This window comes from Drosophila eugracilis, unplaced genomic scaffold (assembly GCF_018153835.1).
Source record: "Drosophila eugracilis isolate 14026-0451.02 unplaced genomic scaffold, ASM1815383v1 contig_47, whole genome shotgun sequence".
NCBI lineage: Eukaryota > Metazoa > Arthropoda > Insecta > Diptera > Drosophilidae > Drosophila > Drosophila eugracilis.
The window spans coordinates 2,220,468-2,243,602 of NW_024573338.1; the positions used below are offsets into that span (position 1 = coordinate 2,220,468).

Below are 23,135 nucleotides of genomic sequence, written 5' to 3' on the forward strand. Positions count from 1 at the left end.
TACCGGTATTTGGCAAATCTATCATACAATAAGGCTTAAATGGCCTCCTTGGCGACAAAGTTTACAATCTGATTAGCGCCATTCAGTTCTGATGATTCAGTTCACAATCTTGAGGGGATTTCATTGAACTAAATTCCCCATTGCCCAATTAATCGATCATCGGAAAGCCATAAATTCGTATCAGAGTTATAAACTATTTTCCGTACTTTATTTTATGAGATATTGATTGCGAAAAATAAGTTTCTTTTATTGATCTTTTATTGAATTAAGCAAATAAATCAATAAAATTATTTAATTATATTTTTTGCTTTAGTTTAAGTAGATTCCAGGAAGTTTGAAGTTGGGTGATCCTTCCTTGTTGCTCATGACGAGTTAGTCCTTTTTTTCCTTATCACTTTTCCAGTTTTGATTACAATGTATTGATCTAATCATGCTCTCTAGTTAATTCAGGTGATTCATTTTTCCTGGAACATAATCAGAAATCTAATCCTTATCACATCTGATCGATTTTTATACCAGGAACCATGCTGGACTTTCCACCTTGATGATGAATGAATAGCAAGGGGGTTTTTCAAAGTGTGGTTTTTTGGGAAATAGTGATGTAGTGTTAAGTCCATATTTTAAAATAAGAATTTATAATTTTTTCAAAAACATAAATCTATCCCCCTATATTTATTTATTCTCACAAGCCACATTCTAGCATTCCAAATTCCTTATCTTTTTGGAATAAACTAGAAATACATTATCTGAATCGAAGTCATTTAATAGCTATCAGTGGCAGTTAGACTAATAATTGTGATTTCGTTTAGCAAGTTAATGAACATCGCGTGCCAATAGGAATACATTAAGTGAGAGAGGTGTGACGACTTTTCGAATCGTGTTTGAACATAACATAATCTAATCATCTGTGAACGACACCTGTTTGCCGGCGGGGAACTTTTGTTTGGTATTGCGATTTCGGAGCTCTCGCAGGGGGAATCCGACTGCGCAGTATTCCCGTCTCGATCGACATGAGCGGTTCAGTGTCTCGGTCTGTGGCCCTGAGGCTACTATATTTGCTACTACTCTGCGTCGCAAATGGCGCTGATTATCGGCTGGATGGTAGCGTCGTTCCTTCATACTATAACCTGATCATTGGCGTTTTGAGAGACTCTGCCGAGCCCACTCTGTTCGATGGCGAAGTTAGCATTACAATGCGTGTGGTTTCCCCGCTGGCGGTGCCACAAATCATTTTACATGCCGATACGCTAAACATATCGGAATGCTGGCTGCTGGAGGAGACAGGCGCACAGATGGAGGTCATCGATATCAGTCGACTGGTTTATGAGGCCGCTACCCAGCAGGTAACAGTACCGTTGACGCAGGCTTTGCAATCCGGAAAGAATTATACCCTTGGGTTCAAGTACACCGGGCACATACGGACAGACATGGCTGGACTCTTCTCCGCCAGCTATGTGGAGCAGGATACCAATGTTACCAAATGGCTGGCCGTTACCCAGATGCAGCGCATCAATGCCCGTTTGGTTCTGCCCTGCTTCGATGAGCCGGCCATGAAGGCCAAGTTCCAGTTGCAGGTTGTCCGTCCCAATGGTTATCAGTCGATTGCCAACACAAAGCTCAAAGAAACCACTCCAGCAAGGTAATTTACAAAAATGATTCATCAAAAATTTCAGTTTAAAAAAACTTATATTCCTTCCCTATTTTGGTTTTAGCCAGGATCGTTTTGTCGATCACTTCGAGGAGACACCAGTTATGTCCACATATCTACTGGCTTTCATGGTGGCCAATTATTCTGCCCGTGGAAATGTGAGTGAGTTGGCTGTGCTAACTCGACCGGAGTTCTACAACAATACGGAGTTCAGCTATCATGTGGGTCAGCAGGTGGTATCAGCCTATGATGAGTTATTCAAACTTCCATATGCAGAGCTGGGTAACGAGGTGCTACAATATGCCAGTTCTCCTAGGTTTCCGCACAATGGCATGGAGAACTGGGGCCTCATCATCTACAGGTGAGTAAACTTTAAACATTTTACTTTAAGATTAGATTGCAAATGCTATTATTAATTATGATCATATAGATTTATCTTATATAAGATTTTTGAGATAATCTTTCCTTTCATTTTATTCTAAACATAAAGTGATGCCGTCCTCGTTCAGGAAGCTGGCTATTCCGACGATTGGTCGGATAAAGAGTTCGCCATAAGGATCATTGCCCACGAGACGTCACACATGTGGTTCGGTGATAGTGTAACTTTCTCCTGGTGGAGTTACTTCTGGCTAAATGAGGCCTTTGCCCGCTACTACGAGTACTTTATGGCACACCAGGTGAAAGCCCAAACATCTTATATACTTTCATGTTCATACTAATATAAGAAGTACAATCTAATCTTTCTAGCTCTATCCGGAGTATCACTTGGACGAACAGTTTGTGGTGCGTCAAATGCAACTGATCTTTGGTACAGATTCCCGGAACAGCACTCAACCCATGACCAGTCCGGAAACGGAGATACAAACTCCGTCGGAGATTGCTTACAAGTTCAGCGGGATTGCCTATGCCAAAGGAGCCTGCATTGTAAGGATGTGGCGAAATCTTATGGGACCAGAAAACTTTGATAGGGCTCTTAGGAATTATTTAAAGCAATAGTAAGTTTAGGGAATTAATTAGATTTTATTATTTATAACCGTTTCTTTTCAGCCACTTGACCAACACTGTTCCTAGTAATTTATTTGATCATCTCAAAGAGAACTGGCCATCAAATCAGGAAGTAAATCTGACACAGTTTTTCGAGGATTACACAGAGCAGGTTGGTTATCCCTTGCTAATTGTGAGACATTGGGCTGGAAAATACCCACTAGTCACTGTAGAGCAGGAGCGATTCCTGCTCAATATCCACGATGGCAGTAATCGGCACCTGAAGTACACTGTGCCTATAACTTATGCCAGTAGTTTGTCACCCAATTTCTATAACCTTACGCCAAGTGAATATCTTAACAAGACCGATGACAAGGTGCAGATACTTTTTGACGATCAAATTGATTGGATTTTGCTAAACCTAAGGCAGTCGAACTACCAACGGGTGTATTATGATCGAAAATTAAGGAATGGTCTTCTGTCAGCTTTATCTGCATCGAATCACAGTGGAATACCTGTTGAGAACCGAGCTCAACTTATTGATGATATGTTCAGTCTTGCTGAAATTTCGTATGTGGACTATTACGAGGTCTTTCAATTCCTAGAGTATATGAGTAAGGAGGTGGACTACGTGGCTTGGTATGCCGTCTATGAGAACATGAACCTGGTGGCAAAGCGATTGACACCAGAACAGCTGCCCCACTTCCGTAGATATCTTTCCGATATCACAAAGTCTGTATTCGAGAAGCTAGGAGTAGATTGGAGTTCTCAGGATACTCCGCTAGATGTGGCCAATCGAAAAAAGTTGGTCCAATGGCTATGCCGATACCAGGCCAGTAAGTGCAGGAACAAGGTGAATGTCCAGTTTGTGACATCTTCAGAGCAACCATCGCCGGACTATCGGGAAACCTTCTACTGTGCAGCCAGTAGCAGCGACTTTAATTCATATACTCTAGTGTGGGGCAAGTACTTCTTTGAAACTCGTCCCAGCGAGAGGCAGTTGCTCTGGCTAGCTGCCAGCTGTACGAGCGACTATGAAACCCATTACTACAAGATGATCATCGATGGTCCAGAAACTGTGGAACTTAAAAAGAAGGCTATAGCCCGGATGTATGAAGAGAATCCTGAGCTAGTCCAGCCCATTTTTGAAATGGTAACAGCAAACATCACAATACTGGCTTTAGAGTAAGTTTCATATTTATTTGCTTTAGAAGTTGTGTTTAATTTATTATTTCCTTTCAGTCTTAATAGTTGGTCGGAAACGGCAGAGGTAATCAGTGATATGGCAGAGTACTTCACCACACGGGAGCAGCAGCAGTTGTTTGAGGAATTCTATAGAAACAATCACCAACTCTTCGGTGAATCGGCGGCGGCAGTCCTTTCCAAATCCTTGGAATCTGTTGATGAAAATATAAGCTGGGCCGATTCGCATTTGTTCGCTTTAGGTAATTATCTGATCAACAGAAATGGCAGCTCCGGATTCCATGGAGGAACTTTCATGGTGGTGGTTCTATTGGCTTTGGCCAGTCTGTTGGCCTGGCTCTGATTAGTTAATAAGTTGTGGGGAAATAAAGAGAGATTGCCGTGGTCATGCGCTGCGGGAGAAATGCCCTTTTCGTGTACGCAATTACTAGGCAAAAAGGTTTGAAAGGCGCTTGCTTTATTAGGCCATAATTCACGCAGTCGAGCGGCCATTAGGACGGCATCCGCTGGCCAAGTCGGTCTATAAAAGCCCCCCGGCTGCAACTGGCGCTTTCCATTCCTTGCGAAAGGACACTTGCAGTTGGGTCGACGAAATGCTGCGCCACCTACTCCGCCACGAGAACAACAAGGTCTTCGTCCTGATCCTGCTCTACTGCGTCCTGGTCAGCATCCTGAAACTTTGCACAGCACAGGCGGATAATTCTGTGGCCGGCGGAGATAATGGTACGGTTTTATATATTTAAGATTGTAAATGGATCTAAGAAATTGCATTTCCTTTATAGATATTACGCATCTGGGCGATGATTGCCAGGTGACGCCTGTCATCCATGTGCTTCAGTATCCTGGATGTGTGCCCAAGCCGATTCCTTCGTTCGCCTGTGTTGGTCGCTGTGCAAGCTATATCCAGGTGGGCTTTTCAGTTTATATAACTAAAAAAACATGGAAATAGCTTTCTTATTAATTTCCCAATTTCAGGTTTCTGGCAGCAAGATCTGGCAGATGGAGCGCTCCTGCATGTGTTGCCAGGAATCTGGCGAACGGGAGGCAGCCGTCTCGCTTTTCTGTCCCAAAGTAAAGCCCGGCGAGCGGAAGTTCAAGAAAGTCCTAACCAAGGCGCCATTGGAGTGCATGTGTCGGCCATGCACGTCCATCGAGGAGTCTGGAATCATACCACAGGAAATAGCCGGCTACTCGGACGAGGGTCCTCTCAACAATCACTTCCGGCGTATCGCTCTGCAATAGATCTCCCCATCAGGAACAACCAATCATAAACATTTGCTCATTTAAATAAATTAAAATTGCCGTATTTGCTTAGACACAGTGAAATTAGCGATATTTCCTTCATCTTTAAGTTAAAACCAGTACTAACTTGCAGGCTTTAAAAGTGGTTTTGGACTTTTAAGATACCCTTTTGTAAAATCGAAACACAGACAGATATATGATTAATTTAAATTGTAATTTATTTCTCAACTATCTCATGTCATTGCTACTAGTTCTCTAAATGGTGTGTGTCCTGCCTCACATAGTATGTAGATGCATAACGAGAAAAAACAAAGGTAATCTTTACACTGCAACTGGATCTAACAATAGGAGTTCGACTACATAATGTATATCCCTCGCGCCGCCTACAAGTACTCGACGATATCGCATTTAATGGATATATTCGGACAGCTCTGGCCAACGGCACTCCGGCCCCGATAGTTGGGACTCTTCTCGGTAAGGAGTTTCCGGAAGATGGGTAGAATGGCCGTTTCGCCTTCGAGGAGTTCCGTTTCGCTGCTGGCCCCATAGATACTGCTTTCCTGTTTGCCACGCTGCCTGTTCCTTTGCTTGTCCGGCGCCACATTTGGCGAACTGTGATGGTGGGCGGCATGCTGGATATTGGAACTCCTGCTGACCTTTCGCGGCTGATTGCATGGCTGACTGCTGGGCGGTGGATCTCTTTCCCGTTCGCTGTCCGTCTCGCTCTGGCACACCGTTCCCTTTTGCGGCTTCGGTCGGTGTTTGTTACGGTTCTTCTCCGAGACGGACCGCTGGATGGGCGATATGGTATTGGCGTCATAGCCCATCCCGTGCCCGCCATGGTGCTCCGCACAGCGCTGCGGACTGGCGTAGTTGCGCGGCGACTGGCGCTGCTTGGCGTGCGACAGCGTGTGCGTGTCCCAGAGATCACTCTGCGACACCACGAAGTTGGACTTCAGGGCGGAGCCCATGCTGGTGCGGCGATGGTCCGAGGCAGTGGGAGCTGGTAAAGGGAAATGGGTTTTAATATGTATTAAAAGTAAATCTCAGTCTTCTGACTTACTCTTAATCACAGCCGGAGTGCTGGGCTTCGAGTGGGGGCACATATTGCTCAACTCCGATTGCGAGGTGGAGATGTTCGTGGAGGAGTTCCGGTGCGAGCTGCTGTACTTTGGCCGGGCAGTGGGTGTTTGGCTTCCACTGTCATAGTGTCTCGAAGCAGTCGACTGTCGTCGTTCCCGCATGGTAGAACAATCTCCAGTGCTTCGCTTGCCCACCGTGCTGGTAATGCTACCGATATTGTCGTCAGTCTGGGCCGACACCGAGTTCCTCTTCTCCAGATGGCGGTGATGTTGCTGCTGGTGATGCTGCTGCTGTTGCTGCTGTTGCATCTGCTGGTGTTGCTGCTGCTGCTGCTGTTGGTGTTGCTGTTGCATTTGCTGATGTTGTTGCAAATGTTGTTGTAACTGTTGCTGAATGGGCTGCATCATGGTGGGAGCAGGGGCATGCGAGTGATGCTCCACAATTGATTGTTTTTTCTTTTTGCTGTTTAGGAGTGAAAAATAAGGATATAATATAACGAAGAATTAGTTAACTTACGGTGGAAGCGATGGTGCCATTGCTGTGGACTGCACCGACACAAAGGAGTTATCCATTTCCACATGGGTTGAGGTCACACTGTCCACGGACGTCATCTCGGTAACTTCTATGACAAAGGGTTCTCAATGCATGACCATATCTAGGAAGACCCCTCCATCTTAACCACTCACCTGTTGTGCTGGGCATTTCGCGTCGCACCGGTGGAGCCGATAACCTGACAATGTCATCGCTTAGGATTGGCTCCAGTTCACTGCCCACATTAGAGCCACCTGTACAGGTCACACCATCGATCCATTTCCGTGCCTCGGGTCCCAGTTTGCGGATCAAGGCCTGCAGTTCGTTCTCCTTCTCCATCAGAGCCTTTCGGAATCGACAGTTTGTGTTCTTTACATCCCGCAGACGCTGCTCCAGTTCGCAGACCGAGGAGTCCCGTCGCCCGTTCTTGGACATGGGTCTTAAGGTGGCCCTCACTCTCTTGTCCACGACGCCCTGGGGATTCCTTTTCAGCTCCACCAACTGCAAAACGATTCGCATGAATATTAACCAAAAATTATACCACAGGATCAACATCTAGGAAGGATCAACTCTACGGACAGTGAAATAGGACAGTCTAAAGTATTTCAACAGCGAGGATATAGATTTGAACTACAACCTTGCTGCTGCTTTCTAAATAGTTAAAGTTTATAGTTGGTCTGTAGTGTTATATAGCATTTGAGGATCTGTTTTGAAATTTCGAGTACATGTTGTTTCTGTATCAAGGTGTATTTGAAAGATCAGCTCAATGGGCTGTGATATCCGATTAGTCTGAATGCTCTAAACTAAAACTGATCGTTATATCACTGCCCCTAAACAACATTCATTTAGCACGAGTATATGTAACATATAACAGCTACAAAAACTACAAAACTTCCTTACTACCAGTCTTACTTTCGGTACGAACACCAAACACAAAGTGGCTGTCGTACAAAAAATGATAAAAAACGAGAGTAAGACAAAAACTAAATCCTTGCGATCCGATAGCACCAGGGATATAGCCGCTCCTGCCAGGCAGGTAATGAACACATTATAAACGGAGAAACCAATATGCTTGGAGTCGTTCAATGCTGGTATGGAAACATGTCGAGTTTCCCAGGCCAAAAAGGCTCCAAAGACCTATAGAACAGAAATTAAACTTTTTAGTTTAATATTAAAACAAAATAATTATATTTTTACTTACCAATAGTAGGCCTTTGTAGGCATAAATAATGCTAACAAATATGGTCATGTGCTCGGACTGGCAGTACTCGTTTTCGGGTATCACCAAAACATCATCAATATTCTCATGATGCTGTGGAATATAAAAAATTTAAATATTTACTTAAAAACATTTAAAATTAATCAACTCACCAGTGGTTCCAATTGTTTAGTCTCCCGGTAAAAGGGATCTGCTATCTGCCAGGTGGTTATGATGGCTATATCAATGGCCAACAGCACTCCTACAACCATAAACAACTGATAGTCCTTGATCACCTTCTTGTTAAGCTTAAGATCGGTGAATATCGAATGCACCCGCCACGTCTTCGAGAACATGGCTCCAAAGCTCAGGCTGAACCCAGCCATCAAAATCCATGCTCGCGCTGTGCAAATATAAGGAAAAGCTGCCACACTGCTTAGAGTGGTATCCAGTCCTAGGAAAATTATGCTAAGATAGGTCATCATACAGCCCACAATAATGAGGTTGTTCAGATGCGGACTGGACATCTTGATGTACCTGAAGTATTATAAAATTTAAGATCATTTAATAAAGAAAAGATCGTCAAACTATTGTAAAATCTCACCTTTGATTCCGATACTTGATGTTAAAGGCCAGAAATACGGTAGCAATAATAACACCAATAACCGATGCACTAGCCGATACAATGTAAATTGTTGGGTTGACCTGGCTGTGCTCAATATAGATCAAAGTTCGATCTTTGGGAGGAGTTTTTCCTACCCATCTCACTGGTTTCCCCAAACTTAAATCCAGGTGGGCTCTTTGTGAGTGGTATTCGCCTATCTTTTCCATTTGTCCCAACTGGAACTGATTAATTAGGATGTTAGCCTTCCTTTCATTATTATAGAAACGCACGGGACCCTGAGGAATATTATATATTTAGCTTCCAATTTTGGAAAGACGATATTCAGGTTTATTTACCGTCACACCCTCAAAGGACGTATTTCTCAGAGCCTCCAGAAAGACACTCTCCCAATCCTTAACTCGATAATCAAAATGTGTTAGCAGATCCTCGCGCTTTTCAGCCACATACTGAATAGCTAGGGCAGCTGCCCAAATTCCATCATAGGTATAACCATGAAAGCGGGAATATTCAGTTCCCCGAAGTCTATCATATTCCACAAGATACTCATCTGCAGTCTACAAGAAATTTAAAAATAGGTATTAAAAATATTATTTAAGAAATTTATTGAGAATTCTGATACTTACTATACCAGCCACAGTGATATCACCACTGGTGGACAAGGGCAGCAGATCCACTAGAATGGCACCTTCCAGGGCTGTGGCAATCTCCTCCACACTGCACTCGCTGTCCTGTGTGACATTCCACCAATCAGTCGAGTATGTGGCCATAATCAGCCACTGGTAAGCTCTGCCATACATGTCCAATCTAGAAAATAATAATATTATTTGATAAAATGCAAAGATATTCATATTTTCAGTTTAATGTTTAATAATCTTTATTTCTATGAAATTTCACTCACTTGTAAGCCTCGCAGAAGGCTTTGCGAGCAAAGTGCTCGTTGAAGTTGCCCAAGATGATCCTCACATCCTTTTCGCGAAGTTTCTTTAGAGACTCGGCCACATCGTTGACAAAACTCTGGGTCTCCACCACCTCTACCTCCATGGTATCCAAGTCAGCCACCATATGATTGTGGGGCAGCGAATAGCGGGGTTCATTTTGGTAAACAGTGCCCACCCTCGTCCAGTTGAACTCCTTGAGAAGGGCCAAACGTGGCGCATTAAAGGCATTCTCCGAGGGCACCACCCGAAAGAAATTGGGGAATGCATCCTTGGTGAACATGGGATGGGTATCCGCATAGCTCAGTTGGGTGAGGTGCCAGTGCTTGCTGGCCTTGGCAATAGGATCGGTCACATGAGTGCATGCCGCTCCAAAGAGCATTACTTTGTTCGGACCCGAATGCATCATATCGAAGAAGGACTTTACGCCCACAGCAGCATTGCACTAAAAATTTTGGGGAAATCATTTTGAAAATTTATAAAAATGTGAAGATCATAGTTATTTTATTTGATTTGTCATTTTTACAGGCAGATTTTTCTTCTAATTAAATTCAAGTTATCCCTCCAAACTCACCTGAGTGTCGTTCCACCACATATGCAACCTGTAGTTGGCCAGTATTTTTCCATGCTCGTTAACGTGGCCCAGAGCAAGCTTAACACTAGGCATAACTCCTCGCCCAGTGTAGGAATTCTCCACTCCATCGCCATAAGGGAAGAATCCCGCTATATAGACATCCGATCTTTTAGCTGTCCTGCCCCAGGCGGTGCTCCAAAGGAGCAGGAACAGCAGGCAGACGAATGGAATCCAACTATGCCTGGACATGTTGACCGCGTGGGCTGCAAAACGATTCTAAATTGTGAATAAAGCATATCGAGGACGTGAACTTGGAGCTAAGTTGTGGGCGGTGGTTGGGTTGGTTCGAGTTAGACAGGTGAGCCAAGGCTGCCAAGGCAAGGCTGCGCCCAGTGGGCGTGTATTCCATGCCTTCAACCAGTTATTTTGAGGACTCGCATGCAATTTCACGGGTTAGGTGGGGCAAGGCTAAGGCCATGCAGGCGAATTGCTTCAAATTGCAGCACAAATGCTGGCACGTTTTGTAATTAAAAAGCAATTTAATGATTAAAACGAGCCTTGCATTATTTAGTATCCTTGTTAACGCAACGGAAGAAACTCCGTTTGTGCTCTCCCTCAGGTGTTGCACTACCTTAAAACTTATATTAATTATACATTCTAGCACCTACCAGCTTTGTAAGTCCTGGAGTTTTATTTTATTTCACTACCGATGGCATTTTACAAACTTATTTTAATTCAACTCTCGGATAATGAAGAACTTTTGCAGTGCGAGGGTCCGAAAAATTATGTATCCCCCTGACTTGACACTTGGCTGACAGGAGGAATTCGAGGAAGGAAGTGCGCATGTCCTTAAATCGAAAGCTGTGACAGCTCCGCCTTGGCCTAGGCTTTCCAACCCCCGTGATTCCCACGAAACCAAAACGTTTGTAAACATCGTGCAACAGGTGGTTCCACCGTCAGCTGGTCCTCCGGCGTTTGTTGTGACCGTTACCATGGACTACAGGAAACGAATAGAAAATTGAATACAAAACACCTCGGACCCCATTACCAAATAGAAAATTGTCAGTACCCATAATGGAGGACTATGCCCCAAGTCGTTATAAAATGCTCGAGAAAATCGGCGAAGGTGTCCATGGCTGCGTGTTTAAGGCCATCGATTTGCAGCGTAATAAGGAGGTGGCCATCAAAAAGGTGGCCCTGAAGAATAAATTCGGGAATATAGCGCTGAATACTCTAAGGGAAATTAAGACCCTGCAGCTATGCAAGTCGGAATATGTAAGTTTAACTTTTGTTACTCCATCAACCACTAATCATTAGATTAATCATAGATTTTGAACATCATTGACATATATCCCGACCTGACTGGTCTTTCCTTGGTGCTGGAATACCAGCCTGACACCTTGTATAATCGCCTGAAGAGCGAAGTGAATCCCCTGAGCCGCCAGCAAGTGCGAAAGTTCGCGCATCAAATGTTCAAGGGCATTGCCTATCTCCATGAGGCGGGTCTGATGCACCGGGACATCAAGCCAGCCAACTTACTGATTAGTGATACTGATATGCTCAAGATTGCCGACTTTGGGCTGGCACGTTTGTACTTTCCCGAAGAAGAGACTCGTCTTTATTCTCCTCAAGTGTCTACAAGGTGGTATCGAGCTCCGGAGATTCTCTGGGGCAGCCAAAAATATGGCACAGGGGTGGACATGTGGGCGGCAGGTAATGAAATTACTTTATTAACTTAGTTTGATCGGGAGACTTTCTTCTGTTAGTTAATAACAAATTGTAAATATATAATAATAACATTCTCACAATCCAGGCTGCGTAATGGCAGAAATGCTACGAGGAGTGCCCTTGTTTGCCGGAACCACTGATATCGAGCAGTTGGCCATTATCATTCGTACTCTGGGGAGCCCACGTCTGAATCAGTGGCCGGAGTTGACCTCTCTGCCAGATTACAGCAAGATACGGTTGGTATTGACTCCTGACATTATATCTTAATCAAACATATTCCATATTCTGACGTAGCTTTCCCAATTCCGTTGGAATTCATTGGGACAACTTATTTCCCAGCTGCACACATGCTGTGGAAATAAATCTGGTCTCAAATCTAGTTGTTTACAATCCCAAAAACCGGCTTAAAGCCAGCGAGGTGGGTCCCATTTGAATATCACATCTGTTTTATAAGTAAATATTTTATATTCTATATTTTCCAGGCCGTCGAACACGACTACTTTCACTAGTTTTAACATTATTTACAATAGTATTGTTAGCATCTAAGAGTTTTCCGATTCTTTGAATCTGTAACGGAAAATAAATAATTAATTAAGGTAGTGTATAGAAATGAAGATACTTACTTGCACTTGAGACAAGTGAAGAACACCGTTTGACCTTCATCCGCCGATCGTAGTTGCAGGGTTGCGTAGGACATCTTGTCGTGGTTGCACTTGGGACACTTCCTGTCTACGACGGGTCCATCCGCCTCCGATGACTCCGACTCACGTTTAGTCCTATTGAACACCTTGGTGGGATCGTAGGTGTTAAAATGGATTGTAAATTCTGATTTCTCGCCACTATACACTATGGGAATTAAATAGAAAACATATGAATATTGTTGGAACAATTGTATATGTAGTTGTACTCTTACCATCTGGCTGAAACTCCTTCCTGCAGTTGTAGCATATCACATTGCCCTTGACTTGCAGCTCGGGCAGAATGGAGCCACAGGAGGGACAAAAACCCGCGCAATTGCTAAAAACATCCATGTTAGCAAAGAAATCCGAGAAAAACAATCACTATAAGCGGCACGTGCGATATTAATGTAACCGTACCTGTACTATTTAAATTTACCACAAGATACTAAGAAAAATACTAGAAATTATTAAACATAATGGTGAATGTCTTGGATGAGTAAGGATGAAAACTTTGACGAAACGGTAAAAACCGGTTACTGGGGTGGCTAAACGCAAATTTAAATTAAAATATTTTCTGACCCATTAACTAACCAGTAACCTATAAATAACACAATATTATTCAACTTTTATCATTATTATTATAGTATAAAAAACTATTACATCAATAAGGCGATCTTATGGTCTAATCAGCTGAAATGCAAGTCAGATATGTACTGCGGTCCAATTAAACTACCTAAAACTATCACAGGCAGAACCTTAACTACGCACTAGAGGTCCTAACTACAACTATGCATCTAGGAACTATTTGATCCTTGGCTGCCAGATATATCGCACAGTATGCAATTGTAAAAGCGGCTATCGGCTGGGATGGCTCTGAGGCATGTTGAGCTCCCAGAGCTTCATATTGTTGTCGAGAACCTCATGATACCAGCGCTCCTTTTCCGGTTCATCCCGGAAGATCGATCTCAGCGACTTAAGGTCCAACTGCAGGATAGCATCGTTGCCCAGCAGCGAGTCCAGTGATCGCAACAGAGTACTATTCCCGTGCAACTTGAGAAGGGTCACATACTTGACCACATAGTACTCGTATTGCAGTTTCCTTCTTGCCCAGCGCTCTACTGTGGCGTTGGCACTAGCCGATCGTATCTGGCCGAGATGTGCGGCAAACCAGGGCGCAAAGTAGTTATAAAGATCCAACTTAGACAGCCCATTCAGACCTTTGCTCTTGATTCGCTCCTTGATCATACTGTAGTTCTTCCGGCTGTACACAAACACCTGATACAGTGAATTCCCTGTGGTGTATGAATTTACATAGTGAGTGCCCACTTCTTCCATAAATCGAACGGCGGAAGTTATATTTCCGATTTGCAGTTGGTCTATTTTTGATCTAACATCCGGTTCCAATTGTTGATGCACTGGGATCTCAGCCTTCAAACGACCAGTTTCCCTGAAGCGCACCACCCTCACCAAGACATACGAGTAGTCTCCTTGGATATAGGACGTATTAATCCCAAGCTTTTTGGCTGCATTATCTGGAAACCATCCGCCTGAAAAGGCCTCCCATGGTTTGTCCATTCGCTCAATAGAAAAATCCCGGAAGTAGGCCTGGAACAATTGCTTCCGATTTTCGCAGAACTCCAAGTGGAAGTCTCCATGAAAGATGCCAGGCGTTGTGTCCTCATGGCTCTCTGCCAGTCCACTTAAGTTCTAAAATCAAATTACATTTATTAGAAAATAGAAAATTACATATACGAGTATATTAGCTAAGGTTGTGTAAAAAAGAACCAGGTCCGAAGAACATTAAAAAGTTGCCCATCATTATAAAATTAGTTTTCCAACTAAAACGTTAATAAATGTTGTACCTCGGTTAAATTGAGCGGCAATGCCTTATTGTACCTCGGTTAAATTGAGCGGCAATGCCTTATTAAGCTAATAATCTTGTTTTTTATAAAATTCGAAATAATATGTTTGTCCATACGACAAAATTTAGAGGAAGTGAACTAAAAATAGTCTTTATTGATAACAACTTTTGGCCCGCTATTAAAAGTTTTCGTCTAGTCAAAGTTTTTGTGATAATTGGGGTCAAGAGGTAATATATTTAAATTAAGTAGTAGCTTAGATCTTACCCTGTAGATATTTTTGGTGGGCTCCTTAAACATCCATCGTTCTGGTTCCACGTTCTCATTAAGCGGTATCACCCGCATGGAAATGGTCAGATAACCATAACGCAAGAAGATATTGATGGCCTTGCCAATCCGAAGCTGGGACTCGCGACGACCTCCATCCGCCAGGAGCGCCAGGGTCAGCAGCCAGAAAAGGCCAGGCCACGACCTCATCGCTCAGCATTCAAGGTATGAACTATAAGGGTCAATAAATATAAAAGATGAGGTAAATAAAAGGTTATCCATTTATTTTTATAGCCCTTCATAAGCTCGTTGGTATCCTACTAGACAATTATTCAGTTTTAGATACACTAGAAGAGAAAATTTACATTCAATCATGACTGACGATTTAAATGACTCTTAGTTGCATTGTGAAAACCGATGGAAAACCGAGGTAGTAATAGTTGTGTCTATAAATCACTTAACTAACTCATTAGTCTCTCTGACTTAACCGGAAAGTTTTTTAACAGGCCTTCCCCTATTGCTTGTTTATATTTTTAAAGTCAATGCAGTAGTTTGCCACACAGAGGGGTTAACAATATGGCTATAATAATTGCAGGGCCGCCGTGTTTGTTTTCCACTCTATAAACGGGCGATAATTTAAGCGCGCTCTAATTGGCCATGAACCTTCAGTGGCGCTGAACTTGAACCGACCGACTCGCGTCGAGTTAAGCCGGGTTGAGTTGCTCTGAGTGGGTTCCGTAGAGGCCACCAGCTGGCGATGAGCAGCCGAAGCACTGGCTCCGATCACCTTAAGTGGTTGCAATTAGCCGCAGGCTTTCGGGCTGGCCGTAAAAACACAAAAACAAAAACAACACCAACAAAGTAAAGCCATCAAAATTGGTTTGGCTGCCACTTTGACTTGCAAATTATTTCCTAAAAACAAAAAATATTTTGCATGCCTCGTAACCGATTTTCTTGTTTGGCCCACTGGCCACTACTTAAGACCGGTTATTCCGTTCGCCAATATTGTTTTTTCTGGCCAAAAGATTACGGCCGGCAAGGAAGCCAAAGTAATTGGCTCAAGCCATTCTAACATTATGGCTTTTACGTTGGCGAGGCAACTTTTAACTTAAGCCGTTATCAGTTATAAGCGACGTGTTTGACGCGCAACAAACACAAAAAACATAAAGGTTAGCCGGGTGTCAGCCACCACGTTCGTGAGTCACACCTGTCGCCCCGAAGCAGTCAAGCGCAACGCCAGACAAACGGCCATATGATGACACTCAAATTGTTAACAATTTACGTGAACCATAAAATCTAGGCGTCGCTAAACTTGTCCAGCAGCAGTAGCAGCAGCAACAAAAAATAACAAAACAAAAAAACAGCAGGAAGAATGACTGAATGAAAATTGCTCGTAATGAAACTAGCCCTGAATGGAACAAAGAAAATAGCCATTTGTCTCCCTGTTAAATATGTATGATATGCATATGTATATATATATTATATACTAACTCCGTCTGGGCTATTCCAGGAAATACTTGTTTGCAAAATTTATAAACACAAGTATATGTATTTGCTAAGAAGCTGCAATCAGTAGCTCGATTAAACTTGACTTCAAAGATGAACCTCAAAGATTGCAATTGCCTTATAGTATTCAAACATTTTTCTGCCTTGTGTGTTCTGATGTAGAATCCGATTTCGAAGGTTGTCAACTTCTAGCAAACATCTAATACCCTAATGAGCTTAGTTCTTTAATGAAAAGACCAAAGAAAATAACTGCCGAACAATTGCCAAACTTGAGGTTCAAAATCCGCGTCCCGCTTGAAAGGCATGTGTTATATGACTTAATGATAGTTAGTTTTGTTGGTGGGGGTCTTATTTACAATAGCGGACGCATAACCTTGTGCAAAAGACCCAAAAAAAAAGCCGCGAACCGGAGTTCGAGATGAAGAAGACGAGTTAAATCAAAAATTCAATGCGCGCACTCGGACTCTAAAGCAAAGGCAACTAAAAATCAACTCGTTCAACTGTGACTCCCTGGGCACTGAGAGAAATACCACTGACTGGACTATTAGCAGTACAAGATATGAGTAGTCAACAAAAGAAGTGATAAATGATAATAAGATTAATGATTAAGATGCTGTTTGTTTCTTACTAATACGAATGATATTATATTTACGACTTTTTTATTGCTGCTATCAGTCTGAAAAATATTCAGCAATTTGCATTATAGCAAAATTTAGCCAACGTTGGCTCAACTATAAATATATCCATATCTTTCTAACCTTATTATTTTTAGTGCTCAACTTTTCTCTCAGTGCTTAACACCATGATAGTCTGCGGCCCAGTCAATTGGAGATTCTTTATGCGCATTTCATGAGCTCTTTTGTGGTCTTGGTCTGGGCCTGGAGCAAACACCGGACGAAGGGCACAGACGTGAGGGCATAAGGTCTGCAGTTTATATCGCGTTTAATTTTATGCTTGGTCCGTGTGCGTTGTTTCCTTGAGCGGTGTTAAACAAAAGTTGTCTGACTGCGAGGTGTTGCTTCTGGTGCTGCTGCGGCTATTTTTGTTGCGTTGCGTTGTTTAGTATTATTTACCTGCACGAGAACTCGAACGCGGTTTTGGAATTGACGTAACCATCAACCAAAAGCGACTTTTTGGGCAGAAGCTCAGGCCGTAAGATACTAATTCTACGAGTATATATATTCGAGTAAATATGCGAAATGTTGAGACTAGGCGGCAGCTCTAGAGTGGCTTAACACTGGTTAGCCTTATCGCTCTGATACCGGGGGCCATTGCACAAGGCTTTGGCATCGTTCAAAACCGAGTGTCCGAGAGAGCTCAGTTGTTGAGTTTTATGGTTTGTGGGTCAGGGGTCGGCGGCACGTTTCAGTTGGCACCCCTCAAGTGATAAGCAACGAATCCTATATATAGATCATTCAGATCTCGGGATCATATTACGTTGGCGCGGATTTCAACAACCAAACAGCACACAGCACACATAGTCAAGTGCCCTGAACACTAAACACTCAACACTAGACACACCAAAATCTAAACTCACACCGAACGAACGGCGGCGACAGCAACGACGTGCCTTCAATTGCAATTAAAAGCCGGAATTTGCGGCAGCACTTACACTCCAAACGCGATCAGCACAACTTCCAGCGCGCAGACTCAAAACCAAACTGAAACTGGCTACCAAAAACTCGATCGCCGGAGAGAACAAGCCGATCAGCAGCAGCACCACTAAAAGCAGCAGCAGCAATATGTGTTGCGCCATGCCAGCAACATGTTGCTGCTGTCGAGTAAATAAATGTTGCAGCTCAGGCAACAATTGCAGTTCAATGACTGGGGGCCAGCAGAAGTTCTACTCCTCCAACGGTAATGGCTATGGCAAATGCTAATGGCCTGGCACAAATATCTATTGTTGACATCTGCCGTTCGAGGGACAGCTTTTCCGCTTATTAATATTTCTAAGCACGTCGCCAACTTCCAGTTTTGTCTTTTAGAAAGAGAATTCTGTAGTGGATGAGAGAGGGGAGACAGAGGAGGTTTCCCTAAGCGAGGCAGATTGAAATAATTGCAGTTTGCCGGGCCAGACTTGCGCAAGTAATACCCATAGAACTGTCTGGCCAGTAATCAAAAACTTTTGCTACTTTATCTGTGGCAAAAAAAAAAAAAAGAGCAGAGAAAAAAAGTCAAAATTAATAAGACCCAAAGTGAGCTGCTGGACAAGATAAAAAACGGAAAACAGAAAACGAAAGTATCAAATTCGCATTACCTTGAAAACATGCTAACAAATTTGGGTCAAGCTTTGAGTGCTTCGAGTGTAATGTTTCAATTAGAAGCTCAAGATACAAATGTATCTGTATCTGTATCTGAATCTGTATCTGTAGCTCAAAAAGCCATGGCTGCAGGGCATCCGCTTTGTCACATTGCCTTGACTTCTTCCACTGACCACCACCATTGGGCATTTCTGCGAAATTCACGCCACTGGCTTCTAAGAACTTGAAAGGTTCTGATTTTGAGTCTTTCTTTATTGGCGGAACTTGACTTGGGGTAGGGTTAGGAGGGGGACTTCCGAAAATCATTGCAAAATCTGGTTGAAATTGTATCTCTCGTATATTTTGTTCTCTTTTCATATATAGAAGTTCATTTTATTATTTTCTGTTTCTGTTTCGGTTTCGGTTTCGGTTTCTGTGTGTGTTCTGGGGTTTTTGCTTTGTCTTTGCTGCATGCTTGATTCTTCAAAACTTATGTATTTAAAATTCGGTATTTCAGTGTTGTTTACTCGTTTTTATTTAATTCTCATTCCCGTTTCTCATCTTCATCGTCGGTTCTTTATCATTTGCATTTGCATTTGCATTTTAATTTATTATTATTAATCCCATGTTTAAACTATGTATATATAATGACATTTTTATCATTTATTTTAAATGATATTTACTAACGCCGCGGCCATCTGCGCCCCAAAACGATCGATCGATCTGTCGATCCATTCATTTCATTTCATTTCATTTATTATTTTAATAACAATTCACTCAATTAGCTCAAATCGCGTCAATCTACACATATTGACATTGGAGATCATAAGCATTATCAACTCATCTTCATCATCATTACCCTCGCTATCATATCATCATCATCCTCCTCATTGACTTATGAAATTAGAGAAAAATTCTAATTCATTTGGTTTACGTGACCGTGTTCATCTCATTTGTTTTTTTCATTCTTGTTTTTTTTTTTTTTTTTTTATGTAATATCAACAATAAATTTTTACTTAATCTTAGTGTGAAATTAATCTTAGAGTACAGTACTACAATCTGCTCGCATCGGCTAAGAAAAAAAGGATCAAGTAAAAGTACGAAACGAATCCTTCGAAATCCTAGCTCAATCTCGGGATACTCTCTATATATCTGTGTCTGTGTTTCCCCCATCGCCTTCAATTCGGTTCAATCGTTCCTAATCATTGTTAATACCATAAAATATAAGATTTTGATTTGAGCATTCTTTTCCTAATCATTTTCATCATAATTTTTTGGTGTTTTCTGGCACACTTTAGCCTTGTTTTCTTAGGGGGGAACCTCAAAATGTACATACATCTAGCATCTCTTCAGCCATGTTCTTTATAAGGTTACTCTCCCCGCGTCTCGTCCCGTTCGTTCGATTTAAGGTATAATACTTAGTTAATTTGGCCACTTGGCTGCGTTTTGTGGTTGTGGGTAGGTAGTTAGTTCTTCAGTTTTTTTCGGGTAGGTTCGGTTGTTTTTAATTTAAAGTTTTTTTTTTTTATATTTTTGGGGATACTTCTATGATTTGCATTGCCTCACTGCTATCTTCATCCACGCTCAGAACCGAAAAAGTTATATAGCCCAGCGTCTAACGATAATACTCTATGCAAAATTGTTCAACCATTTTGAAACCATAGAATTGTTCTGGATATAAGTTATGTTGTTGTTGTGTGGTGTGCGGTTGGGAAATTCAAGTGGGTCGTGTGTGGTTTTGGGCTCGAATTAAGCTCAGGCTTAAATTGTTGTTAAGGAATAGCTAGAGAATCTTGTGTATGGGTGTGGCACGTGTTTACAAATGTGTTTGGTTTTGGTTTAATACTAAGTTCGATCTCAAGTGTTAATTCATTTTCTATTCCAAAAGTTTGCTGGATTACCCAACTGCATGGGCTAGTAGTTGGATTGCAAAGTGCACTCCGCTGTAGTTGTAGTCTAAATTCTGTTTTCATTCATCATTTATCATCATCTCAGAAGCTCTATGTGAGGGAAGCTAAAGTACCTTTGGGAATGGGATATCTCTCTCTCTCTTTATAAAAGGAGAAAAGAAGCGAAATTACTGAGCGCTGGTTGCTGATCTTATGAAGCTGCACTAAAAAAAATGCCAGGTTTCTTGATTGCTACTAAGACAGTTTGTCGGTGTCATTGTAAAAGTATCTCGAAAATTTGAAGCTGCTGCTTGGGTGGTTACTGGGCCAGTGGGTGTACGATTAATTCAATTCAATTCAAAGCGACTTAAGATCTTATTCGATTCGGTTTTGGGTCTCCTTGTTAGGTTTTACATTTTCTCATTTTCTCATTTTATTTTCTTTTATTTTCTCTTTTGTTTTGGCTGTGGGTTAAAAGGAAGCGCTCCGCTATATTATTCTTATTGAACTTGACTGATTTTCAATGTATCCAACCTGAGTTTGAGTTGTTCGAAAAATATATATATGTGTTGTGTATACATATTTGCTCGATTTCCTACTTTTCTTTCTTGTTGTCATATATACTTATATCTGCCTGTTTTGCGTTGACCTGCAATCTCCTGCTCCTCATCCTTTTGCTAATTATTTTAATTCGTAATTGCAGTTAGTATGTGTGTGTTTTTGTGCTCACTCTATGTTTTTATTTTTATCCGTTTGTTTACTTTGTTTTTGCTTGAATTAAACGCTGCTGCAATTATGTTTTATGTATCTCTTTTTTTGTGTTTTTTATTATTATGTTTGATTGCATTTTTTTCTTGTTTTACTCATTTCTCATGGAATTCAATTAAACTTCAACAATTTGGTATTTTGGTATTATATGTTTTTGTTTTTGTTTTCTTTTTCATTTTCCTCCTTGTGTAAGTGTTGTGATCTGAATTAATTATATCTTTTGGTTTTTCTGTTACCTTTTCTTTATTGCATTTAAAACGTGCACTTTACCACCGTCTCTTGACTTGATCTTCCATATGTAATTAATTAGTTCTTACTTGGCTTGAAACACTTGAAATTGCTCACATCGTAATTTGTTTATTATTTTCGGTTCTTCATGTTGGTTTTCTTTTTCTTTCTCTTTTTGTTTTGTTTTTCTGTTGTGTCTCCTTGTGTCTATGTTTAATTATATTTAATTACGTAGTTTTCTCTATAATTTACTAACTCGTTCAACTCGCCCTATCTGCTCACAAGACTCTTACCGGAAATAATCTTTGAGTAAAAACAATTTGGAGTGCTTCGGTTGTTCCTGTTCGGTTTTCTTACGATTTTTCTAACTCCAGAGTTAACTTAGACACTAACAAGTGCAAGATTTACATAAGCGTTTAATGCTGTTCTTTTTTCTTTGTGACTAAATGCTGAATAATAAAAAAACAAGTACAACAAAACAATAAACGTAAATAAAGTATATAACACAATGAGCATGGAATGGCAAATACAATTGGTTAAAATTAATACAAATAAAAATAAAATTAATACATTTAAAACAGTTAAACAAAAACGAGGCAAATACAAAGGGTTGTTTTTGTGATTTAACACACTTTTGTCTTTGCGTTGCGACCGCAGTTCCCATAATACCCATCTTATGCTTAAATTATATAGCTCGGCGCCAGGCGCCTTCTATCCTTCCATCCATCCTTCATCCAATCCTCACTGTCATCTGTTGTAGTGGTTTTTAACTGTGTTGCTTCTGCAGTTGTGTTGTTTTTTTTGTGCCTTGGTAATACTTTAATGGTGTGTTGTGGTGATGTGTGGCATGGTGTATCCTTCGTGCACCTTCGTGTTTACATTTGGGCCTTCAGTAGAGCGCCACGTTAGAGGCCTGCGTGTAGGCGTCCCACTCGCAGTCACAGCCCTCGAGGCAGTCGGGGCATTCCAGTTCGCTGTCTTGTCAGTACAGCCAGGAGACGGGCACCCATTGCGGAGTGGTGTGCACCCGGTCGATGGCCGTCTCCAGCGTGGCAATCGTCTCGCTGATGTCGTTGTTCACAATCGTCAGATCGAAGAAGTGCCCATATAGCTGGCGCAGCATCTCCGACTCCTTGGCCAATCGCTCCAGGCTTCCATCGTACTGTCATTGGGCCAAAAGAAAAGCAATCAGAAGGGTTTGACTTTAACTACTAGACTGTTCTTACATCAGCTATGTTCTGTAGCGAGGGAGCCGCTATGAACACCACGTAGGGCGTGAACTCAGCGGTCCGGAGTATCTTCAGTGCCTGCGGCTCTACATCCAATATGGCCATCTTGCCCTCGGTGTGAATACGCCGGATGGTGTCCAACTTGGTGCCGTACATGGCATCTTCATGAGTGCCTGTAAAGGTTCAACAGATATGTATAAGGATGTGGGATTGGTATGTGAGTGAGTTCATTACCGTATTCCAAGTACTCATTCGCACCGATGTCCGCCATCATTTCGTCGTGCGAGACAAAGTAATAGCTGCGTCCGTTCTCCTCCTCGGGCTTGGCAGGTCTCGTTGTATCTATAAATTGGGAATTATTTCTAGTATTTATAATAAAGGTAACAAAATGGTAAGAGCGGTTGGCAACTAGTTACTAAATAAGTAATACTAAACAAAATATTTAGAATTTATTTACTTAATTAGCTGTAACTTATTAAATTACTTGTGTACCGCCATTAAATTTAAATTATTGGTAAGCCATTAACTATATGGTAAATAAATAGTAAATACAAGGTCTGTATTATTTCGAAAAATGTAAACACAAGCCCGGCATTAAAATCTCACAGCGATAAACGAGTAATAAATCACTTTACGGCTTTAGTGTAATAAATTTAAATTTATTTTTATAGAAAAAAACAAATGCCTTTTTTCACAGCTAAAAATTTATGATGATTCA

General features: G+C 41.8%; 7 protein-coding genes across 13 annotated transcripts in view; 3 read left to right on the forward strand and 4 right to left on the reverse strand.

Moving 5' to 3' along the window:
- The first annotated feature begins 1,010 nt into the window (after positions 1–1,010).
- LOC108109578 (aminopeptidase N) lies at positions 1,011–4,243 on the forward strand. The gene is made up of 6 exons (XM_017218155.2): positions 1,011–1,639; positions 1,713–2,009; positions 2,139–2,325; positions 2,396–2,643; positions 2,696–3,817; positions 3,875–4,243. Exons 1-6 carry the CDS (start codon positions 1,011–1,013, stop codon positions 4,176–4,178), a joined length of 2,787 nt encoding a protein of 928 aa, XP_017073644.2. The 3' UTR covers positions 4,179–4,243.
- Positions 4,244–4,375: 132 nt separating this feature from the next.
- LOC108109579 (bursicon) lies at positions 4,376–5,161 on the forward strand. The gene is made up of 3 exons (XM_017218156.1): positions 4,376–4,558; positions 4,618–4,742; positions 4,811–5,161. The coding sequence occupies exons 1-3, from the start codon at positions 4,429–4,431 to the stop codon at positions 5,075–5,077; spliced, it is 522 nt and encodes a 173-aa protein (XP_017073645.1). The 5' UTR covers positions 4,376–4,428; the 3' UTR covers positions 5,078–5,161.
- Positions 5,162–5,276: 115 nt separating this feature from the next.
- On the reverse strand, positions 5,277–10,861 carry LOC108109410 (gamma-aminobutyric acid type B receptor subunit 2). Of its 3 annotated transcripts, none has more exons than XM_041819113.1 (13): positions 10,692–10,861; positions 10,024–10,286; positions 9,413–9,894; positions 9,138–9,318; positions 8,850–9,068; positions 8,494–8,789; positions 8,063–8,426; positions 7,893–8,003; positions 7,604–7,828; positions 6,847–7,192; positions 6,677–6,782; positions 6,141–6,622; positions 5,277–6,080 (listed from the first exon to the last, which is right to left on the reverse strand). In XM_041819113.1, exons 2-13 carry the CDS (start codon positions 10,270–10,272, stop codon positions 5,461–5,463), a joined length of 3,681 nt encoding a protein of 1,226 aa, XP_041675047.1. In that variant the 5' UTR covers positions 10,273–10,286; positions 10,692–10,861; the 3' UTR covers positions 5,277–5,460. The 3 variants fall into 3 exon arrangements, with proteins under 3 accessions (XP_041675047.1, XP_041675048.1, XP_041675049.1); XM_041819114.1 differs by having other exon boundaries at positions 10,024–10,299; XM_041819115.1 differs by having other exon boundaries at positions 6,677–6,779; positions 10,692–10,860.
- A 122-nt stretch (positions 10,862–10,983) lies between these two features.
- Positions 10,984–12,184, forward strand: LOC108109468 (cyclin-dependent kinase 20). The gene is made up of 4 exons (XM_017217990.2): positions 10,984–11,298; positions 11,352–11,736; positions 11,837–11,987; positions 12,046–12,184. The coding sequence occupies exons 1-4, from the start codon at positions 11,098–11,100 to the stop codon at positions 12,182–12,184; spliced, it is 876 nt and encodes a 291-aa protein (XP_017073479.1). The 5' UTR covers positions 10,984–11,097.
- Positions 12,185–12,196: 12 nt separating this feature from the next.
- On the reverse strand, positions 12,197–12,847 carry LOC108109467 (DNA-directed RNA polymerase I subunit RPA12). Its single transcript, XM_017217989.1, has 3 exons — positions 12,665–12,847; positions 12,375–12,597; positions 12,197–12,318 (listed from the first exon to the last, which is right to left on the reverse strand). Exons 1-3 carry the CDS (start codon positions 12,780–12,782, stop codon positions 12,294–12,296), a joined length of 366 nt encoding a protein of 121 aa, XP_017073478.1. The 5' UTR covers positions 12,783–12,847; the 3' UTR covers positions 12,197–12,293.
- Positions 12,848–13,049: 202 nt separating this feature from the next.
- LOC108109466 (torso-like protein) lies at positions 13,050–17,781 on the reverse strand. Of its 2 annotated transcripts, none has more exons than XM_017217987.2 (3): positions 17,676–17,781; positions 14,558–14,789; positions 13,050–14,138 (listed from the first exon to the last, which is right to left on the reverse strand). In XM_017217987.2, exons 2-3 carry the CDS (start codon positions 14,765–14,767, stop codon positions 13,287–13,289), a joined length of 1,062 nt encoding a protein of 353 aa, XP_017073476.2. In that variant the 5' UTR covers positions 14,768–14,789; positions 17,676–17,781; the 3' UTR covers positions 13,050–13,286. The 2 variants fall into 2 exon arrangements, with proteins under 2 accessions (XP_017073476.2, XP_017073477.2); XM_017217988.2 differs by lacking the exon at positions 17,676–17,781 and adding an exon at positions 17,137–17,530.
- An 861-nt stretch (positions 17,782–18,642) lies between these two features.
- LOC108109464 (peripheral plasma membrane protein CASK) overlaps positions 18,643–23,135 on the reverse strand; it is a 32,902-nt gene continuing 28,409 nt past the window's right edge. For all 4 annotated transcript variants that reach the window (XM_041819117.1, XM_041819116.1, XM_017217985.2 and 1 more), the window contains 3 exons: positions 22,652–22,759; positions 22,415–22,590; positions 18,643–22,350 (listed from right to left, as the gene is read on the reverse strand). In XM_041819117.1, coding sequence (XP_041675051.1) covers positions 22,171–22,350; positions 22,415–22,590; positions 22,652–22,759 — 464 coding nt within the window. In that variant the 3' untranslated portion in view covers positions 18,643–22,170. The remainder of the gene's footprint in view (positions 22,351–22,414; positions 22,591–22,651; positions 22,760–23,135) is intronic.